At 52.1% G+C, this 27,864-nt stretch overlaps 1 protein-coding gene across 8 annotated transcripts in view; it reads left to right on the top strand.

The window, feature by feature from the left end:
* LOC140076243 (uncharacterized) overlaps positions 1-27,864 on the top strand; it is a 79,693-nt gene that overhangs the window by 4,812 nt on the left and 47,017 nt on the right. For 7 of the 8 annotated variants that reach the window (XR_011849536.1, XM_072122769.1, XM_072122768.1 and 4 more), the window contains 5 exons: positions 3,557-3,591; positions 13,518-13,571; positions 13,819-13,872; positions 17,010-17,054; positions 17,396-17,437. Coding sequence is in view for 7 of the 8 variants with exons in the window: in XM_072122769.1 (XP_071978870.1) it covers positions 3,557-3,591; positions 13,518-13,571; positions 13,819-13,872; positions 17,010-17,054; positions 17,396-17,437 (230 nt within the window). In the remaining variant the exon portion in view is untranslated. The remainder of the gene's footprint in view (positions 1-3,556; positions 3,592-13,517; positions 13,572-13,818; positions 13,873-17,009; positions 17,055-17,395; positions 17,438-27,864) is intronic. The other variant, XM_072122767.1, reaches the window with a different exon arrangement.

Genomic DNA, 27,864 nt, shown 5'->3' with positions numbered 1-27,864 from the left:
ACACATGGTATCATGGGAGTGGTAGAGGTGGACACATGTTATAATGGGGGTGATAGAGGTGGACACATGGTATCATGGGAGTGGTAGAGGTGGACACATGGTATCATGGGAGTGGTAGAGGTGGACACATGGTATCATGGGAGTGGTAGAGATGGACACATGGTCATAATTGGGGTGATAGAGGTGGACACATGATATCATGGGGGTGGTAGAGGTGGACACGTGCTATCATGGGAGTGGTAGAGGTGGACACGTGTTATCATGGGAGTGGTAGAGGTGGACACATGGTCATAATTGGGGTGATAGAGGTGGACACATGGTATCATGGGAGTGGTAGAGGTGGACACATGGTCATAATTGGGGTGATAGAGGTGGACACATGATATCATGGGGGTGGTAGATGTGGACACATGTTATAATGGGGGTGGTAGAGGTGGACACATGATATCATGGGGGTGGTAGAGGTGGACACATGATATCATGGGGGTGGTAGAGGTAGACACGTGCCATCATGGGGGTGGTAGATGTGGACACATGTTATAATGGGGGTGGTAGAGGTGGACACATGTTATAATGGGGGTGATAGAGGTGGACACATGGTATCATGGGAGTGGTAGAGGTGGACACATGTTATAATGGGGGTGATAGAGGTGGACACATGGTATCATGGGAGTGGTAGAGGTGGACACATGGTATCATGGGAGTGGTAGAGGTGGACACATGGTCATAATTGGGGTGATAGAGGTGGACACATGATATCATGGGGGTGGTAGAGGTGGACACATGGTATCATGGGAGTGGTAGAGGTGGACATATGCTATCATGGGGGTGGTAGATGTGGACACATGTTATAATGGGGGTGGTAGAGGTGGACACATGATATCATGGGGTTGGTAGAGGTGGACACATTGTATTATGGGGGTGGTAAAGGTGGACATGTGGTATCATGGGAGTGGTAGAGGTGGACACATGCTATCATGGAGATTGTAGAGGTGGACACATGGTATCATGGGGAGGATAGAGGTGGACACATGGTATCATGGAGATTGTAGAGGTGGACACATGTTATAATGGGGGTGGTAGAGGTGGACACATGCTATCTTGGGGGTGGTAAAGGTGGACACATGTTATAATGGGGGTGGTAGAGATGTACACATGCTATCGTGGAGGTGGTAGAGGTAGACACATGCTATCGTGGGGGTGGTAGAGGTGGACACATGCTATCGTGGGGGTGGTAGAGGTGGACACATGCTATCGTGGGGGTGGTAGAGGTGGACACATGGTATCATGGGGATGGTAGAGGTGGACACATGGTATCATGGGGGTGGTAGACGTGGACACATGGTATCAAGGGGGTGGTAGACACATGTTGTGATGGTGGTTGTAGAGGTGGACACATGTTATAATGGGGGTGGTAGAGGTGGACACATGCTATCTTGGGGGTGGTAAAGGTGGACACATGTTATAATGGGGGTGGTAGAGATGTACACATGCTATCTTATGAATTGGTAGAGGTGGACACATGGTATCTTGGGGACGATAGAGGTGGACACATGCTATCGTGGAGGTGGTAGAGGTAGACACATGCTATCGTGGGGGTGGTAGAGGTGGACACATGATATCATGGGGGTGGTAGAGGTGGACACATGGTATCATGGGAGTGGTAGAGGTGGACATATGCTATCATGGGGGTGGTAGATGTGGACACATGTTATAATGGGGGTGGTAGAGGTGGACACATGATATCATGGGGGTGGTAGAGGTGGACACATTGTATTATGGGGGTGGTAAAGGTGGACATGTGGTATCATGGGAGTGGTAGAGGTGGACACATGCTATCATGGAGATTGTAGAGGTGGACACATGGTATCATGGGGAGGATAGAGGTGGACACATGGTATCATGGAGATTGTAGAGGTGGACACATGTTATAATGGGGGTGGTAGAGGTGGACACATGCTATCTTGGGGGTGGTAAAGGTGGACACATGTTATAATGGGGGTGGTAGAGATGTACACATGCTATCGTGGAGGTGGTAGAGGTAGACACATGCTATCGTGGGGGTGGTAGAGGTGGACACATGCTATCGTGGGGGTGGTAGAGGTGGACACATGCTATCGTGGGGGTGGTAGAGGTGGACACATGGTATCATGGGGATGGTAGAGGTGGACACATGGTATCATGGGGGTGGTAGACGTGGACACATGGTATCATGGGGGTGGTAGACACATGTTGTGATGGTGGTTGTAGAGGTGGACACATGTTATAATGGGGGTGGTAGAGGTGGACACATGCTATCTTGGGGGTGGTAAAGGTGGACACATGTTATAATGGGGGTGGTAGAGATGTACACATGCTATCTTATGAATTGGTAGAGGTGGACACATGGTATCTTGGGGACGATAGAGGTGGACACATGCTATCGTGGAGGTGGTAGAGGTAGACACATGCTATCGTGGGGGTGGTAGAGGTGGACACATGATATCATGGGGGTGGTAGAGGTGGACACATGGTATCATGGGAGTGGTAGAGGTGGACATATGCTATCATGGGGGTGGTAGATGTGGACACATGTTATAATGGGGGTGGTAGAGGTGGACACATGATATCATGGGGGTGGTAGAGGTGGACACATTGTATTATGGGGGTGGTAAAGGTGGACATGTGGTATCATGGGAGTGGTAGAGGTGGACACATGCTATCATGGAGATTGTAGAGGTGGACACATGGTATCATGGGGAGGATAGAGGTGGACACATGGTATCATGGAGATTGTAGAGGTGGACACATGTTATAATGGGGGTGGTAGAGGTGGACACATGCTATCTTGGGGGTGGTAAAGGTGGACACATGTTATAATGGGGGTGGTAGAGATGTACACATGCTATCTTGGGAATTGGTAGAGGTGGACACATGGTATCTTGGGGACAATAGAGGTGGACACATGCTATCGTGGAGGTGGTAGAGGTAGACACATGCTATCGTGGGGGTGGTAGAGGTGGACACATGCTATCGTGGGGGTGGTAGAGGTGGACACATGCTATCGTGGGGGTGGTAGAGGTGGACACATGGTATCATGGGGGTGGTAGAGGTGGACACATGGTATCATGGGGATGGTAGAGGTGGACACATGGTATCATGGGGGTGGTAGACGTGGACACATGGTATCAAGGGGGTGGTAGACACATGTTGTGATGGTGGTTGTAGAGGTGGACACATGTTATAATGGGGGTGGTAGAGGTGGACACATGCTATCTTGGGGGTGGTAAAGGTGGACACATGTTATAATGGGGGTGGTAGAGATGTACACATGCTATCGTGGGGGTGGTAGAGGTGGACACATGCTATCGTGGGGGTGGTAGAGGTGGACACATGGTATCGTGGGGGTGGTAGAGGTGGACACATGTTGTGATGGTGGTTGTAGAGGTGGGCATATGCTGTCATGTAGAGATGGGTTGTAGAGATGAAGATATGCTATCAAGATAGTTGTAGAGGTGGATATATGCTGTTGAGTTCTGTGTTTGATCCCAGCCTGATGTTATTTTTATGTCTTCAGTCACACAGACCAGGAAGGAGAACATATGCAGACAGGTGAGTAAGAGACCTCAATACTGTTAATGTCCACCATTGTCTTATCCATCATTGACCTGTCCATCATAGTCTCATCTCCCACTGAACTGTCCTCCATAGTTTCATCCTCCATTGTCCTGTTCTCCCTAGTCTCATCCCCCCTTGACCTGTCCACCATTATCTCCCCCCCAATGACCTGTCCACCATTGTCTCCTCCCCCAATAACCTATCCTCCCTAGTCTCTTCCCAACTACCCTGTCCTCCCTAGTTTCATCCCCAACTGCCCTGTCCTCCATAGTTTCCCACCCCACTGACCTGTCCTCCATAGTTTCACCCCCCCCCCCCCATTGACCTGTCCTCCATAGTTTCATCCCTCATTGACCTGTCCTCCCTATTCTAATCCCTGATTGACCTGTCCTCCATACTTTTATCCCTGATTGACCTGTCCTCCATTGTCTCATCCCCCATTGACCTGTCCACCATTGTCTCATCCCCCATTGACCTGTCCACCATATTCTAATCCCTGATTGACCTGTCCACCATATTCTAATCTCTGATTGACCTGTCCTCCATACTTTTATCCCTGATTGACCTGTCCTCCATAGTTGTATCCCACATTGACCTGTCCTCCCTAGTCTCATCCCCATTGACCTGTCCTCCATAGTCTCATCCCCCATTGACCTGTCCTCCATAGTCTCATCCCCCATTGACCTGTCCTTCATAGTTTCTTCCCCCATTGACCTGTCCTCCATAGTCTCATCCCCCATTGACCTGTCCTCCATAGTCTCATCCCCGATTGACCTGTCCTCCATAGTCACATCCCCTAATTGTCCTGTCCTCCATAGTCTCATCCCCTAATTGACCTGTCCTCCATAGTCACATCCCCTAATTGTCCTGTCCTCCATAGTCTCATCCCCTAATTGACCTGTCCTCCATAGTCTCATCCCCTAATTGACCTGTCCTCCATAGTCTCATCCCCTAATTGACCTGTCCTCCATAGTCTCATCCCCTAATTGTCCTGTCCTCCATAGTCTCATCCCCTAATTGACCTGTCCTCCATAGTCTCATCCCTCATTGACCTGTCCTCCATAGTCTCATCCCCTAATTGACCTGTCCTCCATAGTCTCATCCCCTAATTGACCTGTCCTCCATAGTCTCATCCCATAATTGACCTGTCCTCCATAGTCTCTGTAATGATGGCTCGGGGATACAGGGACAACAAACCAGACAGTGAGCCCTAAGTCTGAGCCCCCCAATGCTGTCACCTGCCTACTTGCCTCCGGTATCCTATTGATACGGGACAACCACGAAGACGATCCCTTCCTAGGCCACAGTGCAGACAAAGAACACGACAAACAAACAATACACAAAGGTAGCGAAGTCAGGTAAACCGGGTCACAATGGAGAGAGCAATATATAAGCAGAATCAGAAAGCGAGAGCCGAGGTAAGTAACGAAAGCCAAAGTCAGAATGCCAGAGAAGTCAATATAAGAACAAAACGCTGAAAGGACTGGGGAGCTGAAAATACGAGTATTACCAGCGCTGGGAAACCTGTGCTGGGAAGTAATATAGGTGACTGGGGAACCTCCCCTCAAGGTGACTGGAGGAGGGATCTGTCATTCACAGCAGGTTAACCGTTGCTAGACTGCAGGGAAGCGGGTGTGGTGCAACAATCAACCCTGCAGCAATCTCAGTCTCAGTTCACACACAGGAACACTGAACAACCTCAACGCCTTCTAAGCCGCATACCGCGGACAGAAGACGATACAGGCAAAGACGTAACAGTACCCCCCCTTTTATGAGGGGCCACTGGACCCTCACTATTCCCACCTGGTTTAGAAGGATTTTGGCGGTGGTATATGTTGAGGAGACGTGGAGCATGGAGATCTTTACCAGAGACCCAGGTACGATGTTCCGGGCCATAACCCTTCCAATGGACCAGATATTGGACAGAGTTTTGTACCCTGCGGGAATCCAAAATCTTTTCTACCTCAAACTCTAGTTCACCTTGGACCACCACAGGAGCTGGTGGTTTAGTCACGGGTAACACGGGAGGGATATATTTTTTCAGAAGAGATTTGTGAAAAACATTATGAATGCGAAGAGAGCTAGGTAATTGTAACCTAAAAGAGACGGGATTAATAATCTCATTAATCGTGTATGGCCCAATGAATCGAGGAGCAAATTTCCCAGATGGCACTCTGAGACGCAAATTTCTTGTAGATAGCCACACTCGTTCCCCCACATTATATTCAGGACCGGGAGATCGTTTTTTATTAGCCTGACGCCGTTGGGTATCTTGGGCTTTCACCAGGTTCGACAGAACCCGTGCCCAGACTGAGCTCAGCCTTTGGAACGTTGCTTCAGCGGAAGGGTTAACAGACTCAATGTCTTGGCAGGACGAAAACTTTGGGTTGAACCCGTAATTACAAAAGAACGGCGACATTTTAGATGAGGTACTAACCCTGTTGTTTAAGGCAAATTCGGCGAGCGGGAGGAAGGATCTCCATTTCTCCTGGTTATCGGAAATAAAGCATCTTAAAAACTGTTCAAGCGATTGGTTAAGTCTCTCTGTCTGCCCATTAGTCTCAGGATGGAAAGCGGAAGAAAACGAAAGAGAGATTCCCAATTGACCACAAAATTCTCTCCAGAATTTAGAGACAAACTGTACCCCCCGATCAGAGACAATATTTTCTGGTATACCATGAAGACGCAAAATATTGTTTATGAACAATGAGGCCAATAATTTAGCACTGGGTAATTTCCTGAGGGGTACTAAATGACACATTTTCGAGAATCGGTCACAAACCACCCAAATGACAGTTTTCCCTTGAGAGACAGGTAAGTCAGTTATGAAGTCCATGGAGATTTGAGTCCAGGGTTTTTTAGGCAGAGGGAGAGGTTGGAGAAGTCCCTCTGGTACTCTTCTGGGCACCTTAGACCTGGCACATATATCACATGCTGCTACGAACTCCTGAACGTTACGTGACCACGAGGGCCACCAGTACAACCTTTCTAAGAGATACTTGGTGCCGGCAATACCAGGATGTCCAGCGAGCACAGAGCAATGGATCTCCTCCAAGACCCGGAGCCGGAGATTATGTGGCACAAACAATTTACCCATAGGAAGATTACTAGGCGCAAGATCTTGAGAGTTCGAGATAGCGGTGGCGAGGTCATGGTCAATAGCAGATAACACAATACCAGGCGATAGAATCTTATCTGGGACAACCTCTGGGGTATTGTCGTTACCAAAGCTACGTGATAGAGCATCAGCTTTGATATTCTTAGTGCCTGGACGGTAAGTAACAACAAAATTAAAACGAGTAAAGATGAGTGCCCAGCGAGCTTGTCTGGGGGACAGTCGTTTAGCATTATCTAAGTATAACAGGTTCTTATGGTCAGTAATCACAGTAATGGGATGTTTAGCTCCTTCTAGGAAGTGTCTCCATTCCTCGAATGCCCATTTTATGGCCAAAAGCTCTCTGTTACCCACATCATAATTATGTTCGGCAGAGGAGAACTTCCTGGAGAAGAACGCTACAGGTTTTAGGTTAGTGAGAGACTTTGATCCCTGAGATAACACTGCTCCCACCCCTACTTCGGATGCATCAACTTCAACTACAAAAGGGTGATTCAAATCAGGTTGAGTCAAAACTGGCGCGGTTACAAAACATCTTTTAAGCTGTGCAAATGCTTGCTCCGCCTCTGGAGTCCAATTGGTCAGATCAGCACCCTTTTTAGTGAGATCCGTCAACGGCTTAGCCACAACAGAAAAATTCTTAATAAATTTGCGGTAATAGTTGGCAAACCCTAAAAACCGCTGAAGGGCTTTAAGAGTGTTGGGATGTTCCCATTTCTCGATAGCCGTGACCTTGAGTGGATCCATACAAAAAGATTTAGGGGTGATGATATAACCCAAAAAAGTAATCTTTTGGACCCCAAACAGACACTTAGACAACTTAGCACATAAGGAATTCTTACGTAATCTAGAGAGAACATCCCTGACCTGTCGGATATGGGTTGACCAGTCAGGGGAAAAAATCAGAATATCATCCAGATAGACTACCACATATTGACCCAGGATATCACGAAAAATATCATTCACAAATTCTTGAAATACTGCTGGTGCATTACACAACCCGAAGGGCATCACACAATATTCAAAGTGTCCTTCGGGGGTATTAAAAGCAGTTTTCCACTCGTCCCCCTTTTTGATGCGAATCAGGTTGTAGGCCCCACGGGGGTCAATTTTGGAGAACCAGCGGGCACCCACCAACCTGGTTAAGCAAATCAGGGATAAGAGGAAGTGGGTATTGGTTTTTGACAGTGATGTTATTCAGTTCACGGTAATCAATACAGGGTCTAAGTCCACCATCTTTTTTCCCAACAAAGAAAAAACCAGCCCCCATAGGGGAATTCGAGGATCGTATATGACCCTTTTGAAGGCTCTCTTGTATATACTCTCGCATAGCCTCTCGTTCTGGGGAAGACAAATTAAAAATCCTTCCCTTGGGATATTTAGACCCGGGAATGAGATCGATCCCACAGTCATAAGGCCTATGTGGAGGCAGGGACTCGGCAGTCTTTTTATCAAAAACATCAGAGAAATCAGAGATAAATTCAGGCAGAGTTTCTTCCTCTGACTGACATTCAGAGAGGAACAGCGTATTACAATGGGAGGAACACAGCGGATCCCATTTAACAAGTTCTCCAGTGGTCCAATTAAATACAGGATTGTGTACAGACAACCATGGAAACCCCAAAATGACATCAGCGGACAAGTTTTTTAAAACAAAAAACACTACCCGTTCGGTGTGGATAGCACCAACCTGCATGGTTATCTGTGGAGTTCTGAAACAAACTCTACCCCCCCTTAAAGGGGTAGAATCTGCCCCCACAACCAGGACAGGAGGATTCTGGTTAACCAACTCCACCCCAAGGGCTGAAACAAAAGCAGAGTCAATAAAATTAGCAACGGATCCAGAATCAACCATAGCTTGTCCAGATATATACTTATCATTAGCAAACAGAGACACTGGCAACAAAATTTTAGATACAGAGTCGGAAGATACCTGTGCGCCTGAGTGACACTCCCGATTATCACTCAGGCGCTGAAGTTTTCCGCCTGTGGCCTGGGTCTGGTAGGGCAGCCTCTCAGGAAGTGTCCAGATTCACCGCAGTAAAAGCAAAGACGATTCTTCTGGCGATGCTCTTTCCGGGTTTTGGCTCTCGCCGTGCCCAACTGCATAGGTTCTTGTTCAGATATAGGAGAGACAGAGTTTTTAGGAGAAAGTAAAGGTGACCCGGAGGAGTGACTCGCATCTACTCTCTTTTCGTCTGTCCCGTAGGCGACGATCAATGCGGACTGCTAAGGCCATGGTTTGCTCCAGTGAGTTTGGATCAGGATGACCAATCCAGGCATCCTTTACAGGTTCTGACAGGCCTTTTCTGAAAAGGGCTTTCAAGGACGGTTCACACCAGTTCAAGGTTACGCAGTGTTTGCGGAATTCCATGCAGTATTCCTCCGCAGAGCGGGTACCCTGCGAAAGAGACAGCAAACTGGACTCCGCAAGCCCAACATGATCGGGTTCTGAGTATATGGCCCCCAAGGATTGAAAAAAGCATTCCAAAGAGGACCACTCCTCTGCGGCTGGAGGTAGTTTCAGGGCCCATGCCTGGGGATCCCCCTGGAGTAAGGAAATAACCACCCCCACCATTTGAGTTTGGGAGTATAACGGGTTAACCCGAAAATAAAGCAAACAGGATTCCCTGAAAGTCTCAAATTTCTCTCTATCACCTGAGAATCGATCCGGGAGTAACATTTTTACCTTGTTAATACTGGGGAGTGGAGGTTGCGGAGCAGCAGGAGACGTGGCAGGGGTCTCTGCTCTAAACTGAGTTAGAACATGGACCTGGTTAGCCAGATCAGCCACAATGCCTGCTAGGCCTTCCATGCGATGCACAAGATCCGGGATGGAGCTCATCCTGGCGGATCCGGAAGACGTAGCAAACTAAGGATTTTTAAAAGGGCTGGTAATAATGTAATGATGGCTCGGGGATACAGGGACAACAAACCAGACAGTGAGCCCTAAGTCTGAGCCCCCCAATGCTGTCACCTGCCTACTTGCCTCCGGTATCCTATTGATACGGGACAACCACGAAGACGATCCCTTCCTAGGCCACAGTGCAGACAAAGAACACGACAAACAAACAATACACAAAGGTAGCGAAGTCAGGTAAACCGGGTCACAACGGAGAGAGCAATATATAAGCAGAATCAGAAAGCGAAAGCCGAGGTAAGTAACGAAAGCCAAAGTCAGAATGCCAGAGAAGTCAATATAAGAACAAAACGCTGAAAGGACTGGGGAGCTGAAAATACGAGTATTACCAGCGCTGGGAAACCTGTGCTGGGAAGTAATATAGGTGACTGGGGAACCTCCCCTTAAGGTGACTGGAGGAGAGATCTGTCATTCACAGCAGGTTAACTGTTGCTAGACTGCAGGGAAGCGGGTGTGGTGCAACAATCAACCCTGCAGCAATCTCAGTCTCAGTTCACACACAGGAACACTGAACAACCTCAATGCCTTCTAAGCCGCATACCGCGGACAGAAGACGATACAGGCAAAGACGTAACAGTCTCATCCCCTAATTGACCTGTCCTCCATAGTCTCATCCCCCATTGACCTGTCCTCCATAGTCTCATCCCCTAATTGACCTGTCCTCCATAGTCTCATCCCTCATTGACCTGTCCTCCATAGTCTCATCCCCTAATTGACCTGTCCTCCATAGTCTCATCCCTCTTTGACCTGTCCTTCATAGTTTCTTCCCCCATTGACCTGTCCTCCATAGTCTCATCCCCCATTGACCTGTCCTCCATAGTCTCATCCCCCATTGACCTGTCCTCCATAGTCACATCCCCTAATTGTCCTGTCCTCCATAGTCTCATCCCCTAATTGACCTGTCCTCCATAGTCTCATCCCCTAATTTACCTGTCCTCCATAGTCTCATCCCCTAATTGACCTGTCCTCCATAGTCTCATCCCCTAATTGACCTGTCCTCCATAGTCTCATCCCTCATTGACCTGTCCTCCATAGTCTCATCCCTCATTGACCTGTCCTCCATAGTCTCATCCCCTAATTGACCTGTCCTCCATAGTCTCATCCCTCATTGACCTGTCCTCCATAGTCTCATCCCCTTATTGACCTGTCCTCCATAGTCTCATCCCTCATTGACCTGTCCTCCATAGTCTCATCCCCTAATTGACCTGTCCTCCATAGTCTCATCCCCTAATTGACCTGTCCTCCATAGTCTCATCCCTCATTGACCTGTCCTCCATAGTCTCATCCCCTAATTGACCTGTCCTCCATAGTCTCATCCCCTAATTGACCTGTCCTCCATAGTCTCATTCCCCATTGACCTGTCCTCCATAGTCTCATCCCCTAATTGACCTGTCCTCCATAGTCTCATCCCTCATTGACCTGTCCTCCATAGTCTCATCCCCTAATTGACCTGTCCTCCATAGTCTCATCCCTCATTGACCTGTCCTCCATAGTCTCATCCCCTAATTGACCTGTCCTCCATAGTCTCATCCCTCATTGACCTGTCCTCCATAGTCTCATCCCCTAATTGACCTGTCCTCCATAGTCTCATCCCCTAATTGATCTGTCCTCCATAGTCTCATCCCTCATTGACCTGTCCTCCATAGTCTCATCCCCTAATTGACCTGTCCTCCATAGTCTCATCCCCTAATTGACCTGTCCTCCATAGTCTCATCCCCCATTGACCTGTCCTCCATAGTCTCATCCCCTAATTGACCTGTCCTCCATAGTCTCATCCCTCATTGACCTGTCCTCCATAGTCTCATCCCCTAATTGACCTGTCCTCCATAGTCTCATCCCCTAATGACCTGCCCTCCATAGTCTAATCCCCTAATGACCTGCCCTCCATAGTTTCATCCCCCATTGACCTGTCCTCCATAGTCTCATCCCCTAATGACCTGTCCTCCATAGTCTCATCCCCTAATAACCTGTCCTCCATAGTCTCATCCCCTAATGACCTGTCCTCCATAGTTTCATCCCCCATTGACCTGTCCTCCATAGTTTCATCCCCCATTGACTTGTCCTCAATAGTCTCATCCCCCAATGACCTTTCCTCCATAGTCTCATCCCCCAATGACCTTTCCTCCATAGTCTAATCCCCTAATGACCTGTCCTCCATAGTCTAATCCCCTAATGACCTGCCCTCCATAGTTTCATCCCCCATTGACCTGTCCTCCATAGTCTCATCCCCTAATGACCTGTCCTCCATAGTCTCATCCCCTAATAACCTGTCCTCCATAGTCTCATCCCCTAATGACCTGTCCTCCATAGTTTCATCCCCCATTGACCTGTCCTCCATAGTTTCATCCCCCATTGACTTGTCCTCAATAGTCTCATCCCCCAATGACCTTTCCTCCATAGTCTCATCCCCCAATGACCTTTCCTCCATAGTCTAATCCCCTAATGACCTGTCCTCCATAGTCTAATCCCCTAATGACCTGTCCTCCATACTTTCATCCACCATTGACCTGTCCTCCATAGTTTCATCCCCCATTGACCTGTCCTCCATAGTCTCATCCCCTAATGACGTGCCCTCCATAGTCTCATCCCCTAATGACCTGGCCTCCATAGTCTCATCCCCTAATGACCTGTCCTCCATAGTCTCATCCCCTAATGACCTGTCCTCCATAGTCTTATCCCCCACTGACCTGTCCTCCATAGTCTTATCCTCTAATGACCTGTCCTCCATAGTCTCATCCCCTAATGACCTGTCCTCCATAGTCTCATCCCCTAATGACCTGTCCTCCATAGTCTAATCCCCTAATGACCTGTCCTCCATAGTCTCATCCCCTAATGACCTGTCCTCCATAGTCTTATCCCCCACTGACCTGTCCTCCATAGTCTTATCCCCCACTGACCTGTCCTCCATAGTCTTATCCTCTAATGACCTGTCCTCCATAGTCTCATCCCCTAATGACCTGTCCTCCATAGTCTCATCCCCTAATGACCTGTCCTCCATAGTCTCATCCCCTAATGATCTGTCCTCCATAGTCTTATCCTCTAAAGCCCATTGTGTCTCCACATACAGGATTTTAGGGCTGTAGCCTCCACTAGACGGGGCGTGACATTGGGGTATAATTTAACCCTTATGATGAACCTTTAAGAGACCGAGGGGCCGAACCAAACTCTCCTTCGAAAAAAAAACAACTTGTACCTTAACATCTTTTATCTAAGAAAAATACAGAAAAAACAGAGCGTAAAGTTTGAATTTGTTTTTGCTTTTGAACAATTATAAGGAATCCCGTATCCCCCCCCCCCCCTCTGTCCCTTCTGTATTTCTGGCACAGTCGGTCCCTGGTTACCGAAGGGTTGGGCGGGCCCTGATATTGAGGTTCCTCAGAGGTGCTTAATGCTTCTTACTTACTGGCTCGAGACTCGAGGTGTCCTGACTGACCCGCTGGACTGTCCCGTTTCCTGCTACCACTGTCCTGGCCTCCAGTTTTTAAACCAAAAATTGTTCATAAAGAACATTTTTTCATTTTAAGTATTTTAAAAGGTAGATTTTGAGATATGTATAGAACTTTATGGGTTGGACTTTGCATCAAAGAAGGTCATACATCCCCCCCCACCACCTTGACCTGTCCAAGACTTACTAGCCCACCCCTGACTCTTCCATCTCTAACCCATCACCCATGACCCATCCACCATTGACCTGTCCACCATTGTCTCATCCATCATTGATCTGGCCACCACTACGGTCCAGGGACCTGGACATTTCATGACTATTGATCACCAGGGGGCGCTCTATGATTTAGACAGATGTCCCCTCTGCACTGTGTGTTGTAAGCCCCATGGTGAAGGCTTGGACACTCTGGATCTAACATGACCACACATGATTCCTTGTAGATGCTGGTGGGAGCAGCTCAGGTTGTCGCTGGTGCAGTGCTGCAGCCTTTACTGGTAAGTTATCAAACTTTATATCCTTTGTGTGACCCATACCGGGTCCGATACGTCCAGAATTACAATGGGTCATGTGATAGGCGCTCTCATCCATGAGATTTATAGTAAGAACCACCCTGGGCAGCACAGGGGTTGGGGGAAGGCAGATTATTAGCAAGGAATGGAGTCATTATTCTTCACCTGACACCAGTTTGAATGTTGGATTCCAGATATTAGATCTTTACATGGCTGTTATGTTTCCATATAGATGGTGGTGTCAATCATGCAACTTGTCCATCGTACAACAATCCTGTGTGTCCAGGTATGTACAGAACTTCTTAATACCGCTCCTACACTGGCCTGTCCACCACTGACCTGTCCTCCACTGACCTGTCCTCCACTGACCTGCCCACCACTGACCTGCCCACCACTGACCTGCCCTCCACTGACCTGCCCACCACTGACCTGCCCACCACTGACCTGCCCACCACTGACTTGACCACCACTTGTCTGCCCACCACTGACCTGCCCACCACTGACCTGCCCACCACTAACCTGCCCACCACTGGCCTGCCCACCACTGACCTGCCCACCACTGACCTGCCCTCCACTGACCTGCCCACCACTGACCTGCCCACCACTGACCTGCCCACCACTGACCTGCCCACCACTGACTTGACCTCCACTGACCTGCCCTCCACTGACCTGCCCTCCACTGACCTGCCCACCACTGACCTGCCCTCCACTGACCTGCCCTCCACTGACCTGCCCTCCACTGACCTGCCCACCACTGACCTGTCCACCACTGGCCTGCCCACCACTGGCCTGCCCACCACTGACCTGTCCACCACTGGCCTGCCCACCACTGGCCTGCCCACCACTGACTTGACCACCACTTGTCTGCCCACCACTGACCTGCCCACCACTGACCTGCCCACCACTAACCTGCCCACCACTTGTCTGCCCACCACTGACCTGCCCACCACTGACCTGCCCTCCACTGACCTGCCCACCACTGACCTGCCCACCACTGACCTGCCCACCACTTGTCTGCCCTCCACTGGCCTGCCCTCCACTGGCCTGTCCACCACTGACCTGCCCACCACTGACCTGCCCACCACTGACCTGCCCACCACTGACCTGCCCACCACTGACCTGCCCTCCACTGACCTGCCCTCCACTGACCTGCCCACCACTGACCTGCCCTCCACTGACCTGCCCTCCACTGACCTGCCCTCCACTGACCTGCCCTCCACTGGCCTGCCCACCACTGGCCTGCCCACCACTGGCCTGCCCACCACTGACCTGTCCACCACTGGCCTGCCCACCACTGGCCTGCCCACCACTGACTTGACCACCACTTGTCTGCCCACCACTGGCCTGCCCACCACTGACCTGCCCACCACTGACCTGCCCACCACTAACCTGCCCACCACTTGTCTGCCCACCACTGACCTGCCCACCACTGACCTGCCCTCCACTGACCTGCCCACCACTGACCTGCCCACCACTGACCTGCCCACCACTTGTCTGCCCTCCACTGGCCTGCCCTCCACTGGCCTGTCCACCACTGACCTGCCCACCACTGACCTGCCCACCACTGACCTGCCCACCACTGACCTGCCCACCACTGACCTGCCCTCCACTGACCTGCCCTCCACTGACCTGCCCACCACTGACCTGCCCTCCACTGACCTGCCCTCCACTGACCTGCCCTCCACTGACCTGCCCTCCACTGGCCTGCCCACCACTGGCCTGCCCACCACTGGCCTGCCCACCACTGACCTGTCCACCACTGGCCTGCCCACCACTGGCCTGCCCACCACTGACCTGTCCACCACTGGCCTGCCCACCACTGGCCTGCCCACCACTGACTTGACCACCACTTGTCTGCCCACCACTGGCCTGCCCACCACTGACCTGCCCACCACTAACCTGCCCACCACTTGTCTGCCCACCACTGACCTGCCCACCACTGACCTGCCCTCCACTGACCTGCCCACCACTGACCTGCCCACCACTGACCTGCCCACCACTTGTCTGCCCTCCACTGGCCTGCCCTCCACTGGCCTGTCCACCACTGACCTGCCCACCACTGACCTGCCCACCACTGACCTGCCCTCCACTGACCTGCCCACCACTGACCTGCCCTCCACTGACCTGCCCTCCACTGACCTGCCCTCCACTGACCTGCCCTCCACTGGCCTGCCCACCACTGGCCTGCCCACCACTGGCCTGCCCACCACTGACCTGTCCACCACTGGCCTGCCCACCACTGACTTGACCACCACTTGTCTGCCCACCACTTGTCTGCCCACCACTTGTCTGCCCTCCACTGGCCTGTCCTCCACTGGCCTGTCCTCCACTGGCCTGCCCTCCACTGGCCTGCCCTCCACTGACCTGTCCACCACTGACCGTCCCACCACTGACCTGCCCACCACTGACCTGCCCTCCACTGACCTGCCCACCACTGACCTGCCCACCACTGACCTGCCCTCCACTGACCTGCCCTCCACTGGCCTGTCCACCACTGGCCTGCCCACCACTGGCCTGCCCACCACTTGTCTGCCCACCACTTGTCTGCCCACCACTTGTCTGCCCACCACTGACCTGCCCACCACTGACCTGCCCACCACTGACCTGCCCTCCACTGACCTGCCCACCACTGACCTGCCCACCACTGACCTGCCCTCCACTGACCTGCCCTCCACTGGCCTGTCCACCACTGGCCTGCCCACCACTGGCCTGCCCACCACTTGTCTGCCCACCACTTGTCTGCCCACCACTTGTCTGCCCACCACTTGTCTGTCCTCCACTGGCCTGCCCTCCACTGGCCTGCCCTCCACTGACCTGCCCTCCACTGACCTGCCCACCACTGACCTGCCCACCACTGGCCTGCCCACCACTGGCCTGTCCACCACTGACCTGCCCACCACTGGCCTGCCCACCACTGGCCTGTCCTCCACTGGCCTGTCCTCCACTGGCCTGTCTACCACTGGCCTGCCCACCACTGTCCTGCCCTCCACTGGCCTGCCCTCCACTGGCCTGCCCTCCACTGGCCTGTCCACCACTGACCTGCCCACCACTGACCTGCCCACCACTGACCTGCCCACCACTGACCTGCCCTCCACTGGCCTGTCCACCACTAGCCTGTCCTCCACTGACCTGCCCTCCACCATCCCTCAATGATCTGGCTACCATTCCACATCCTTTGATGCTAATTATTCTTCACAGCAGATGTTGTTGGACAAGTATTTCTATCTCTGGTATTTTTCATGGATTGTGTTTTTGGAGCTTTGTGAATATCTATAAGTAAATGTGATGGTCCAGAACCTCCTACATTGTGCAGCCAGTGCCCCTCCTCTATACCCTGAGAGCTACGGGTCACATATTGAGATCCTGGATTGTGATTATTTATGGTGTTAATCTAGAAGCAGATGTGACCTTGTCCTTCTTTAGATGGTGAAATCCGTCCTCTACACAGTGATGATCCCCTGCACTGCGGTAAGTAACACCAGCTCCTCCAGGTATCATGTCTGCTAATGACACCGCTCCTAGGGGGCGCTCTGTGCCCTGGGCAGATGCTGGACAAATCGGACAACCCCGCCCCCAGTGCACTTTCAGGCTGATTTGCATATCCAAATGAAGATGATTATCTCTGCACCACCACTGGATGTCTCTGCCCCCATTACAGCCCCTGCACAGAACTCTTACTGGTTTAAGACTCTGTACAATCCCTTTAGGTCCAGTGTTTACAGATTGTTCTGGAAGTTTCTGCATTTGGATCATCTACTAGTGAAATGGGTGAACCCTGACCTGACATCAGACTTTGTGCTGTATTATAGGTGATGATGCCGGTGCAGCTTGTCTATAGAGCAATCCAAGGGGTAAGTGTCCGGGGTGAGACGGGACAGACCCTCATCCTCATGGCAATGAGCCCCGATGTGAGGCGCACTGTCCTCCCTCCACTAGGTGGCGCCATAATAATTCACACAGCTGAGCATAGACCTGTGTCTCCTCTCCAGCACTCCGTGTGGTCAGGGGTGGAAATACAAGGAACAGTCAGATAAAGCAGGTGCCGGCCTTTGCTGGAAGCTGCAAGCAATTCTCACATCCCCTTTAAGAATAATTTCTCGTATTCTGGTCCATGTCCCCCCTCCCCTCCGGATATGTCAGGAAGATCTATCCTGATATCCATCGGCTGACTGCCCTTCCAGAGCAGAGCGGAGGGAAGTGTGCGCTAGGAACGGCCATTATTTCAGGGCTTGTACAATAATGCCCCCCGTCCCTCCTGGCCTCGTCCCTCCTGGCCTCGTCCCTCCGCCCCTCCGTCCCTCCTGGCCTCGTCCCTCCGCCCCTCCGTCCCTCCTCGCCCTGTCCCTCCACCCCTCCGTCCCTCCTCGCCTTGTCCCTCCGCCCCTCCTGGCCTCGTCCATCCGCCCCTCCGTCCCTCCGCCCCTCCGCCCCTCCTGGCCTCGCCCCTCCGTCCCTCCGCCCCTCCGTCCCTCCGCCCCTCCGTCCCTCCGCCCCTCCGTCCCTCCGCCCCTCCGTCCCTTCGCCCCTCGTCCATCCGCCGCTCGTCCCTCCGTCCCTCCTCGCCTTGTCCCTCCGCCCCTCCGTCCCTCCGCCCCTCCGTCCCTTCGCCCCTCCGTCCCTCCGCGCCTCGTCCCTTCGCGCCTCGTCCCTCTGCCCCTCCGTCCCTCTGCCCCTCCGCCCCTCCGTCCCTCCGCGCCTCGTCCCTCCGCGCCTCGTCCCTCCGCGCCTCGTCCCTCCTCGCCTCGTCCCTCCGCTGACATCTCCTTCACTTGTTCTAGGTAAAGAGAATGGGCACCAGCAGATGACCTCCTGTGGGGGCGCTAAAGTCTGCTGTGTCCCCACATCCTACCCCAACGCCTCATCAGGGGGATCGTTTTTATCCGCTGGAACCCAAGAAGACCCTGGAACCAATCTCCTTCCATCCGAGAAGCCGGGGGGCTCCAGATGCACTCTCTGGGGGGTATAAATATCTGTTTCATGACAATAAAGATATTATTACACCTGACGTGACCAGGGGTTTACATGGAGGCTCCGAGCAGAGCCCAGGACACACATATTACACGCATGACCCCACTCACTGCCATCCATGTCACACTTACTGGCTGAGAGGGAACCATGGTCATGGATTCAAGGAGCCTAAACACAAATGTCACACATGTAGGAGGCAGATTTTTCATCCCACTAAGGAACTTGAGTCCTCAATGCACCAGTCCTCCAGCCATTGTGGTAGGAAACCTGCAGCCCATTGGCTACACCTCCCATTGCCCTCTGACCTATGACTGCCCCCTGAAGATGAGTGTGAGAAGCCTTAGTCTGTATCTTCTCAGCTGTCCTGTCCCATGGTGGAAGTGCAACATACCAGCTGGTGGAATGTACTTCATGTGGAAGCCTGACATGGTGGCACTGTACAGGGAGGCACTGGGGGAAGCCTGACATAGTGGCCCTGTACGGGGAGGCACTGGGGGAAGCCTGACATGGTGGCCCTGTACGGGGAGGCACTGGGGAAGCCTGACATAGTGGCCCTGTACGGGGAGGCACTGGGGAAGCCTGACATGGTGGCCCTGTACGGGGAGGCACTGGGGGAAGCCTGACATGGTGGCCCTGTATGGGGAGGCACTGGGGAAGCCTGACATAGTGGCCCTGTACGGGGAGGCACTGGGGAAGCCTGACATGGTGGCCCTGTACGGGGAGGCACTGGGGAAGCCTGACATGGTGGCCCTGTATGGGGAGGCACTGGGGAAGCCTGACATAGTGGCCCTGTACGAGGAGGCACTGGGGAAGCCTGACATGGTGGCCCTGTACGGGGAGGCACTGGGGGAAGCCTGACATGGTGGCCCTGTATGGGGAGGCACTGGGGGAAGCCTGACATGGTGGCACTGTATGGGAAGGCACTGGGGAAGCCTGACATGGTGGCCCTGTACGGGGAGGCACTGGGGAAGCCTGACATGGTGGCCCTGTACGGGGAGGCACTGGGGGAAGCCTGACATGGTGGCCCTGTACGGGGAGGCACTGAGGGAAGCCTGACATGGTGGCCCTGTACGGGGAGGCACTGGGGGAAGCCTGACATAGTGGCACTGTACGGGGAGGCTCTGGGGAAGCCTGACATGGTGGCCCTGCATGAGGAGGCACTGGGGGAAGCCTGACATGGTGGCCCTGTATGGGAAGGCACTGGGGGAAGCCTGACATGGTGGCCCTGTATGGGGAGGCACTGGGGGAAGCCTGACATGGTGGCCCTGTACGAGGAGGCACTGGGGAAGCCTGACATGGTGGCCCTGCATGAGGAGGCACTGGGGGAAGCCTGACATGGTGGCCCTGTATGGGGAGGTACTGGGGAAGCCTGACATAGTGGCCCTGTACGGGGAGGCACTGGGGAAGCCTGACATGGTGGCCCTGTACGGGGAGGCACTGGGGGAAGCCTGACATGGTGGCCCTGTACGGGGAGGCACTGGGGGAAGCCTGACATGGTGGCCCTGTACGGGGAGGCACTGGGGAAGCCTGACATAGTGGCCCTGTATGGGGAGGCACTGGGGAAGCCTGACATAGTGGCCCTGTACGGGGAGGCACTGGGGAAGCCTGACATGGTGGCCCTGTACGGGGAGGCACTGGGGGAAGCCTGACATGGTGGCCCTGTACGGGGAGGCACTGGGGGAAGCCTGACATGGTGGCCCTTTACGGGGAGGCACTGGGGGACGCCTGACATGGTGGCCCTGTATGGGGAGGCACTGGGGGAAGCCTGACATAGTGGCCCTGTATGGGGAGGCACTGGGGAAGCCTGACATAGTGGCCCTGTACGGGGAGGCACTGGGGAAGCCTGACATGGTGGCCCTGTATGGGGAGGCACTGGGGGAAGCCTGACATGGTGGCACTGTACGGGGAGGCTCTGGGGAAGCCTGACTTGGTGGCCCTGTACGGGAAGGCACTGGGGGAAGCCTGACATGGTGGCCCTGTACGAGGAGGCACTGGGGAAGCCTGACATGGTGGCCCTGCATGGGGAGGCACTGGGGGAAGCCTGACATGGTGGCCCTGTATGGGGAGGCACTGGGGGAAGCCTGACATGGTGGCCCTGTATGGGGAGGCACTGGGGAAGCCTGACATAGTGGCCCTGTATGGGGAGGCACTGGGGAAGCCTGACATAGTGGCCCTGTACGGGGAGGCACTGGGGAAGCCTGACATGGTGGCCCTGTACGGGGAGGCACTGGGGGAAGCCTGACATGGTGGCCCTGTACGGGGAGGCACTGGGGGAAGCCTGACATGGTGGCCCTGTACGGGGAGGCACTGGGGGAAGCCTGACATAGTGGCCCTGTATGGGGAGGCACTGGGGAAGCCTGACATAGTGGCCCTGTAAGGGGAGGCACTGGGGAAGCCTGACATGGTGGCCCTGTACGGGGAGGCACTGGGGGAAGCCTGACATGGTGGCCCTGTACGGGGAGGCACTGGGGGAAGCCTGACATGGTGGCCCTTTACGGGGAGGCACTGGGGGACACCTGACATGGTGGCCCTGTACGGGGAGGCACTGGGGGAAGCCTGACATGGTGGCACTGTACGGGGAGGCTCTGGGAAAGCCTGACTTGGTGGCCCTCTACGGGGAGGCACTGGGGGAAGCCTGACATGGTGGCCCTGTATGGGGAGGCACTGGGGGACACCTGACATGGTGGCCCTGTACGGGGAGGCACTGGGGGAAGCCTGACATGGTGGCACTGTACGGGGAGGCTCTGGGAAAGCCTGACTTGGTGGCCCTGTACGGGGAGGCACTGGGGAAGCCTGACATGGTGGCCCTGTATGGGGAGGCACTGGGGGAAGCCTGACATGGTGGCCCTGTACGGTGAGGCACTGGGGGAAGCCTGACATGGTGGAACTGTACGGGGAGGCTCTGGGAAAGCCTGACTTGGTGGCCCTGTACGGGGAGGCACTGGGGGAAGCCTGACATGGTGGCCCTGTACGGGGAGGCACTGGGGGAAGCCTGACATGGTGGCCCTCTACAGGGAGGCACTGGGGGAAGCAGGACATGGTGGCCCTGTATGGGAAGGCACTGGGGGAAGCCTGACATGGTGGCCCTGTATGGGGAGGCACTGGTGGAAGCCTGACATGGTGGCCCTGTACGGGGAGGCACTGGGGGAAGCCTGACATGGTGGCCCTGTACGGGGAGGCTTTGTGGGAAGCCTGACATGGTGGCCCTGTACGGGGAGGCACTTGGGGAAGTGATGTTTGATGGCAATGTGTGATGGGTGATGATGATGTGTGATGGAGATCGGTGATGGTGATGGGTGATGTGTGATGGAGATCGGTGATGGTGATGGGTGATGTGTGATGGAGATCGGTGATGGTGATGGGTGATGTGTGATTAAGATCGGTGATGGGTGATGGTGATGGGTGATGTGTGATGGAGATCGGTGATGGGGGATGGTGATGGGTGATGGTGATGGGTGATATGTGATGGTGATATGTGATGGGTGATATGTGATGGGTGATATGTGATGGGTGATATGTGATGGAGATCGGTGATGGGTAATGGTGATGGGTGATGTGTGATGGAGATCGGTGATGTGTGATGGGTGATGTGTGATGGAGATCGGTGATGGTGATGGGTGATGTGTGATGGAGATCGGTGATGGGGGATGGTGATGGGTGATGTGTGATGGGTGATATGTGATGGGTGATATATGATATGTGATATGTGATGGGTGATGGTGATATGTGATGGTGATGGGTGATACGTGATGGGTGATATGTGATGGGTGATGGTGATATGTGATGGTGATGGGTGATATGTGATGGGTGATATGTGATGGGTGATGGTGATGGGTGATATGTGATGGGTGATATGTGATATGTGATGGGTGATATGTGATGGGTGATGGTGATATGTGATGGGTGATATGTAATGGGTGATATGTGATGGGTGATGTGTGATGGAGATATGTGATATGTGATGGGTGATATGTGATGGGTGATGGTGATATGTGATGGGTGATATGTAATGGGTGATATGTGATGGGTGATGGTGATGTGTGATGGAGATCGGTGATGGGTGATGGTGATGGGTGATGTGTGATGGAGATCTGTGATGGGTGATTGGTGATGGATGATGGTGATGGGTGATGGGTGATATGTGATGGAGATTGGTGATGGGTGATATGTGATGGGTGATGTGTGATGGAGATCGGTGATGGGGGATGGTGATGGGTAATGTGTGATGGAGATCTGTGATGGGTGATTGGTGATGGATGATGGTGATGGGTGATGGGTGATATGTGATGGAGATCGGTGATGGGTGATGGTGATGGGTGATGTGTGATGGAGATCGGTGATGGGGGATGGTGATGGGTGATTTGTGATGGAGATCTGTGATGGGTGATTGGTGATGGATGATGGTGATGGGTGATATGTGATGGTGATGGGTGATATGTGATGGGTGATATGTGATGGGTGATATGTGATGGGTGATATGTGATGGGTGATATGTGATATGTGATGGTGATGTGTGATGGAGATCGGTGATTGGTGATGGGTGATGTGTGATGGAGATCGGTGATGTGTGATTAAGATCGGTGATGGTGATGTGTGATGGAGATCGGTGATGGGGGATGGTGATGGGTGATGTGTGATGGAGATCTGTGATGGGTGATGGGTGATGGGTGATATGTGATGGGTGATATGTGATGGGTGATATGTGATATGTGATGGTGATGTGTGATGGAGATCGGTGATTGGTGATGGGTGATGTGTGATGGAGATCGGTGATGGGTGATGGGTGATGTGTGATTAAGATCGGTGATCGTGATGTGTGATGGAGATCGGTGATGGGGGATGGTGATGGGTGATGTGTGATGGAGATCTGTGATGGGTGATGGGTGATATGTGATGGTGATGGGTGATATGTGATGGTGATGGGTGATATGTGATGGGTGATGGTGATATGTGATGGGTGATATGTGATGAGTGATATGTGATGGGTGATGGTGATGTGTGATGGGTGATGTGTGATGGAGATCGGTGATGGGGGATGGTGATGGGTGATGTGTGATGGAGATCTGTGATGGGTGATTGGTGATGGGTGATATGTGATGGTGATGGGTGATATGTGATGGTGATGGGTGATATGTGATGGGTGATGGTGATGGGTGATATGTGATGGGTGATGGTGATGGGTGATGGGTGATATGTGATGGGTGATGGTGATGGGTGATATGTGATGGGTGATGGTGATGGGTGATATGTGATGGGTGATGGTGATATGTGATGGGTGATATGTGATGGGTGATGGTGATGTGTGATGGAGATCGGTGATTGGTGATGTGTGATGGAGATCTGTGATGGGTGATATGTGATGGGTGATGGAGATCGGTGATGGGTGATGGGTGATGTGTGATGGAGATCGGTGATGGTGATGGGGGATGGTGATGGGTGATATGTGATGGGTGATGGTGATGGGTGATATGTGATGGGTGATGGTGATATGTGATGGTGATGGGTGATATGTGATGGGTGGTATGTGATATGTGATGGGTGATGGTGATATGTGATGGTGATGGTTGATATGTGATGGGAGATTGGTGATGGTGATGGGTGATATGTGATGGTGATGGGTGATATGTGATGGTGATGGGTGATATGTGATGGTGATGGGTGATATAAGATGGGTGATATGTGATGAGTGATATGTGATGGGTGATGGTGATGTGTGATGGGTGATGTGTGATGGAGATCGGTGATGGGTGATGGTGATGGGTGATGGTGATGGGTGATGTGTGATGGAGATCGGTGATGGGGGATGGTGATGGGTGATGTGTGATGGAGATCTGTGATGGGTGATGGGTGATGGTGATGGGTGATATGTGATGGTGATGGGTGATATGTGATGGGTGATATGTGATGGTGATGGGTGATATGTGATGGTGATGGGTGATGGTGATGGGTGATGGTGATATGTGATGGGTGATATGTGATGGGTGATGGTGATGTGTGATGGAGATCGGTGATTGGTGATGGGTGATGTGTGATGGAGATCTGTGATGGGTGATGGGTGATATGTGATGGTGATGGGTGATATGTGATGGTGATGGGTGATATGTGATGGGTGATGGTGATATGTGATGGGTGATATGTGATGGGTGATGGTGATGTGTGATGGAGATCGGTGATTGGTGATGGGTGATGTGTGATGGAGATCTGTGATGGGTGATGGTGATGGGTGATATGTGATGGTGATGGGTGATATGTGATGGTGATGGGTGATATGTGATGGTGATGGGTGATATGTGATGGGTGATGGGTGATATGTGATGGGTGATGGGTGATATGTGATGGTGATGGGTGATATGTGATGGGTGATGGGTGATGGGTGATATGTGATGGTGATGGGTGATATGTGATGGGTGATGGTGATGGGTGATATGTGATGGGTGATATGTGATGGTGATGGTTGATATGTGATGGTGATGGGTGATATGTGATGGGTGATGGTGATATGTGATGGGTGATATGTGAGGGGTGATATGTGATGGGTGATATGTGATGGTGATGGGTGATATGTGATGGTGATGGGTGATATGTGATGGGTGATGGTGATATGTGATGGGTGATATGTGATGGGTGATGGGTGATATGTGATGGAGATCGGTGATGGGTAATGGTGATGGGTGATGTGTGATGGAGATCGGTGATGTGTGATGGAGATCGGTGATGGGGGATGGTGATGGGTGATGTGTGATGGAGATCTGTGATGGGTGAATGGTGATGGGTGATATGTGATGGGTGATATGTGATGGTGATGGGTGATGGGTGATGGGTGATATGTGATGGGTGAGGGGTGATATGTGATATGTGATGGGTGATAGGTGATGGGTGATGGGTGATGGTGATGTGTGATGGAGATCGGTGATTGGTGATTGGTGATGGGTGATGTGTGATGGAGATCGGTGATGGGTGATGTGTGATGTGTGATTAAGATCGGTGATGGTGATGTGTGATGGAGATCGGTGATGGGGGATGGTGATGGGTGATGTGTGATGGAGATCTGTGATGGGTGATAGGTGATGGTGATGGGTGATATGTGATGGTGATGGGTGATATGTGATGGGTGATATGTGATGGGTGATGGTGATATGTGATGGGTGATATGTAATGGGTGATATGTGATGGGTGATGTGTGATGGAGATATGTGATATGTGATGGGTGATATGTGATGGGTGATGGTGATATGTGATGGGTGATATGTAATGGGTGATATGTGATGGGTGATGGTGATGTGTGATGGAGATCGGTGATGGGGGATGGTGATGGGTGATGTGTGATGGAGATCTGTGATGGGTGTTGGGTGATGGTGATGGGTGATATGTGATATGTGATGGTGATATGTGATGGGTGATATGTGATGGGTGATATGTGATATGTGATATGTGATGGGTGATGGGTGATATGTGATGGTGATGGGTGATATGTGATGGGGGATGGTGATGGGTGATATGTGATGGTGATGGGTGATATGTGATTGGGATGGGTGATATGTGATGGTGATGGGTGATATGTGATGGTGATGGGTGATGGGTGATATGTGATGGGGGATGGTGATGGGTGATATGTGATGGGTGATATGTGATGGGTGATGGTGATGGGTGATATGTGATGGGGATGGGTGATGGAGATTGGTGATGGGTGATGGGTGATATGTGATGGTGATGGGTAATGGGTGATATGTGATGGGTGATATGTGATGGGTGATATGTGATGGGTGATGGGTGATATGTGATGGGTGATGGGTGATATGTGATGGGGGATGGTGATGGGTGATATGTGATAGGTGATGGGTGATGGGTGATGGTGATGTGTGATGGAGATCGGTGATGGGTGATGGTGATGTGTGATGGAGATCGGTGATGGGGGATGGTGATGGGTGATGTGTGATGGAGATCTGTGATGGGTGAATGGTGATGGGTGATATGTGATGGGTGATATGTGATGGTGATGGGTGATGGTGATGGGTGATGGGTGATATGTGATGGGTGAGGGGTGATATGTGATATGTGATGGGTGATAGGTGATGGGTGATGGGTGATGGTGATGTGTGATGGAGATCGGTGATTGGTGATGGGTGATGGAGATCGGTGATGGGTGATGTGTGATGTGTGATTAAGATCGGTGATGGTGATGTGTGATGGAGATCGGTGATGGGGGATGGTGATGGGTGATGTGTGATGGAGATCTGTGATGGGTGATAGGTGATGGTGATGGGTGATATGTGATGGTGATGGGTGATATGTGATGGGTGATATGTGATGGGTGATGGTGATGTGTGATGGAGATCGGTGATTAGTGATGGGTGATGTGTGATGGAGATCTGTGATGGGTGTTGGGTGATGGTGATGGGTGATATGTGATGGTGATGGGTGATATGTGATGGGTGATATGTGATGGGTGATATGTGATATGTGATATGTGATGGGTGATGGGTGATATGTGATGGTGATGGGTGATATGTGATGGGGGATGGTGATGGGTGATATGTGATGGTGATGGGTGATATGTGATGGGGATGGGTGATATGTGATGGTGATGGGTGATATGTGATGGTGATGGGTGATGGGTGATATGTGATGGGGGATGGTGATGGGTGATATGTGATGGGTGATATGTGATGGGTGATGGTGATGGGTGATATGTGATGGGGATGGGTGATGGAGATTGGTGATGGGTGATATGTGATGGTGATGGGTGATGGGTGATATGTGATGGGTGATATGTGATGGGTGATATGTGATGGGTGATGGGTGATATGTGATGGGTGATGGGTGATGGGTGATATGTGATGGGGGATGGTGATGGGTGATATGTGATGGGTGATGGGTGATATGTGATGGTGATGGGTGATATGTGATGGGTGATGGTGATGGGTGATATGTGATGGGGATGGGTGATGGAGATTGGTGATGGGTGATGGGTGATATGTGATGGGTGATATGTGATAGGTGATATGTGATGGGTGATATGTGATGGGTGATATGTGATGGGTGATATGTGATGGGTGATATGTGATGGGTGATGGGTGATATGTGATGGGTGATGGGTGATATGTGATGGGTGATATGTGATGGTGATGGGTGAAATGTGATGGTGATGGGTGATATGTGATGTGTGATGGAGATCGGTGATGGGTGATGGTGATGTGTGATGGGTGATATGTGATGGGTGATATGTGATATGTGATGGTGATGTGTGATGGAGATCGGTGATGGGTGATGGTGATGTGTGATGGAGATCTGTGATGGGTGAATGGTGATG

Source organism: Engystomops pustulosus, chromosome 8, assembly GCF_040894005.1.
Source record: "Engystomops pustulosus chromosome 8, aEngPut4.maternal, whole genome shotgun sequence".
NCBI classification, from domain to species: Eukaryota; Metazoa; Chordata; class Amphibia; order Anura; family Leptodactylidae; genus Engystomops; species Engystomops pustulosus.
This window is presented reverse-complemented; position numbering and strand designations above follow the sequence as displayed.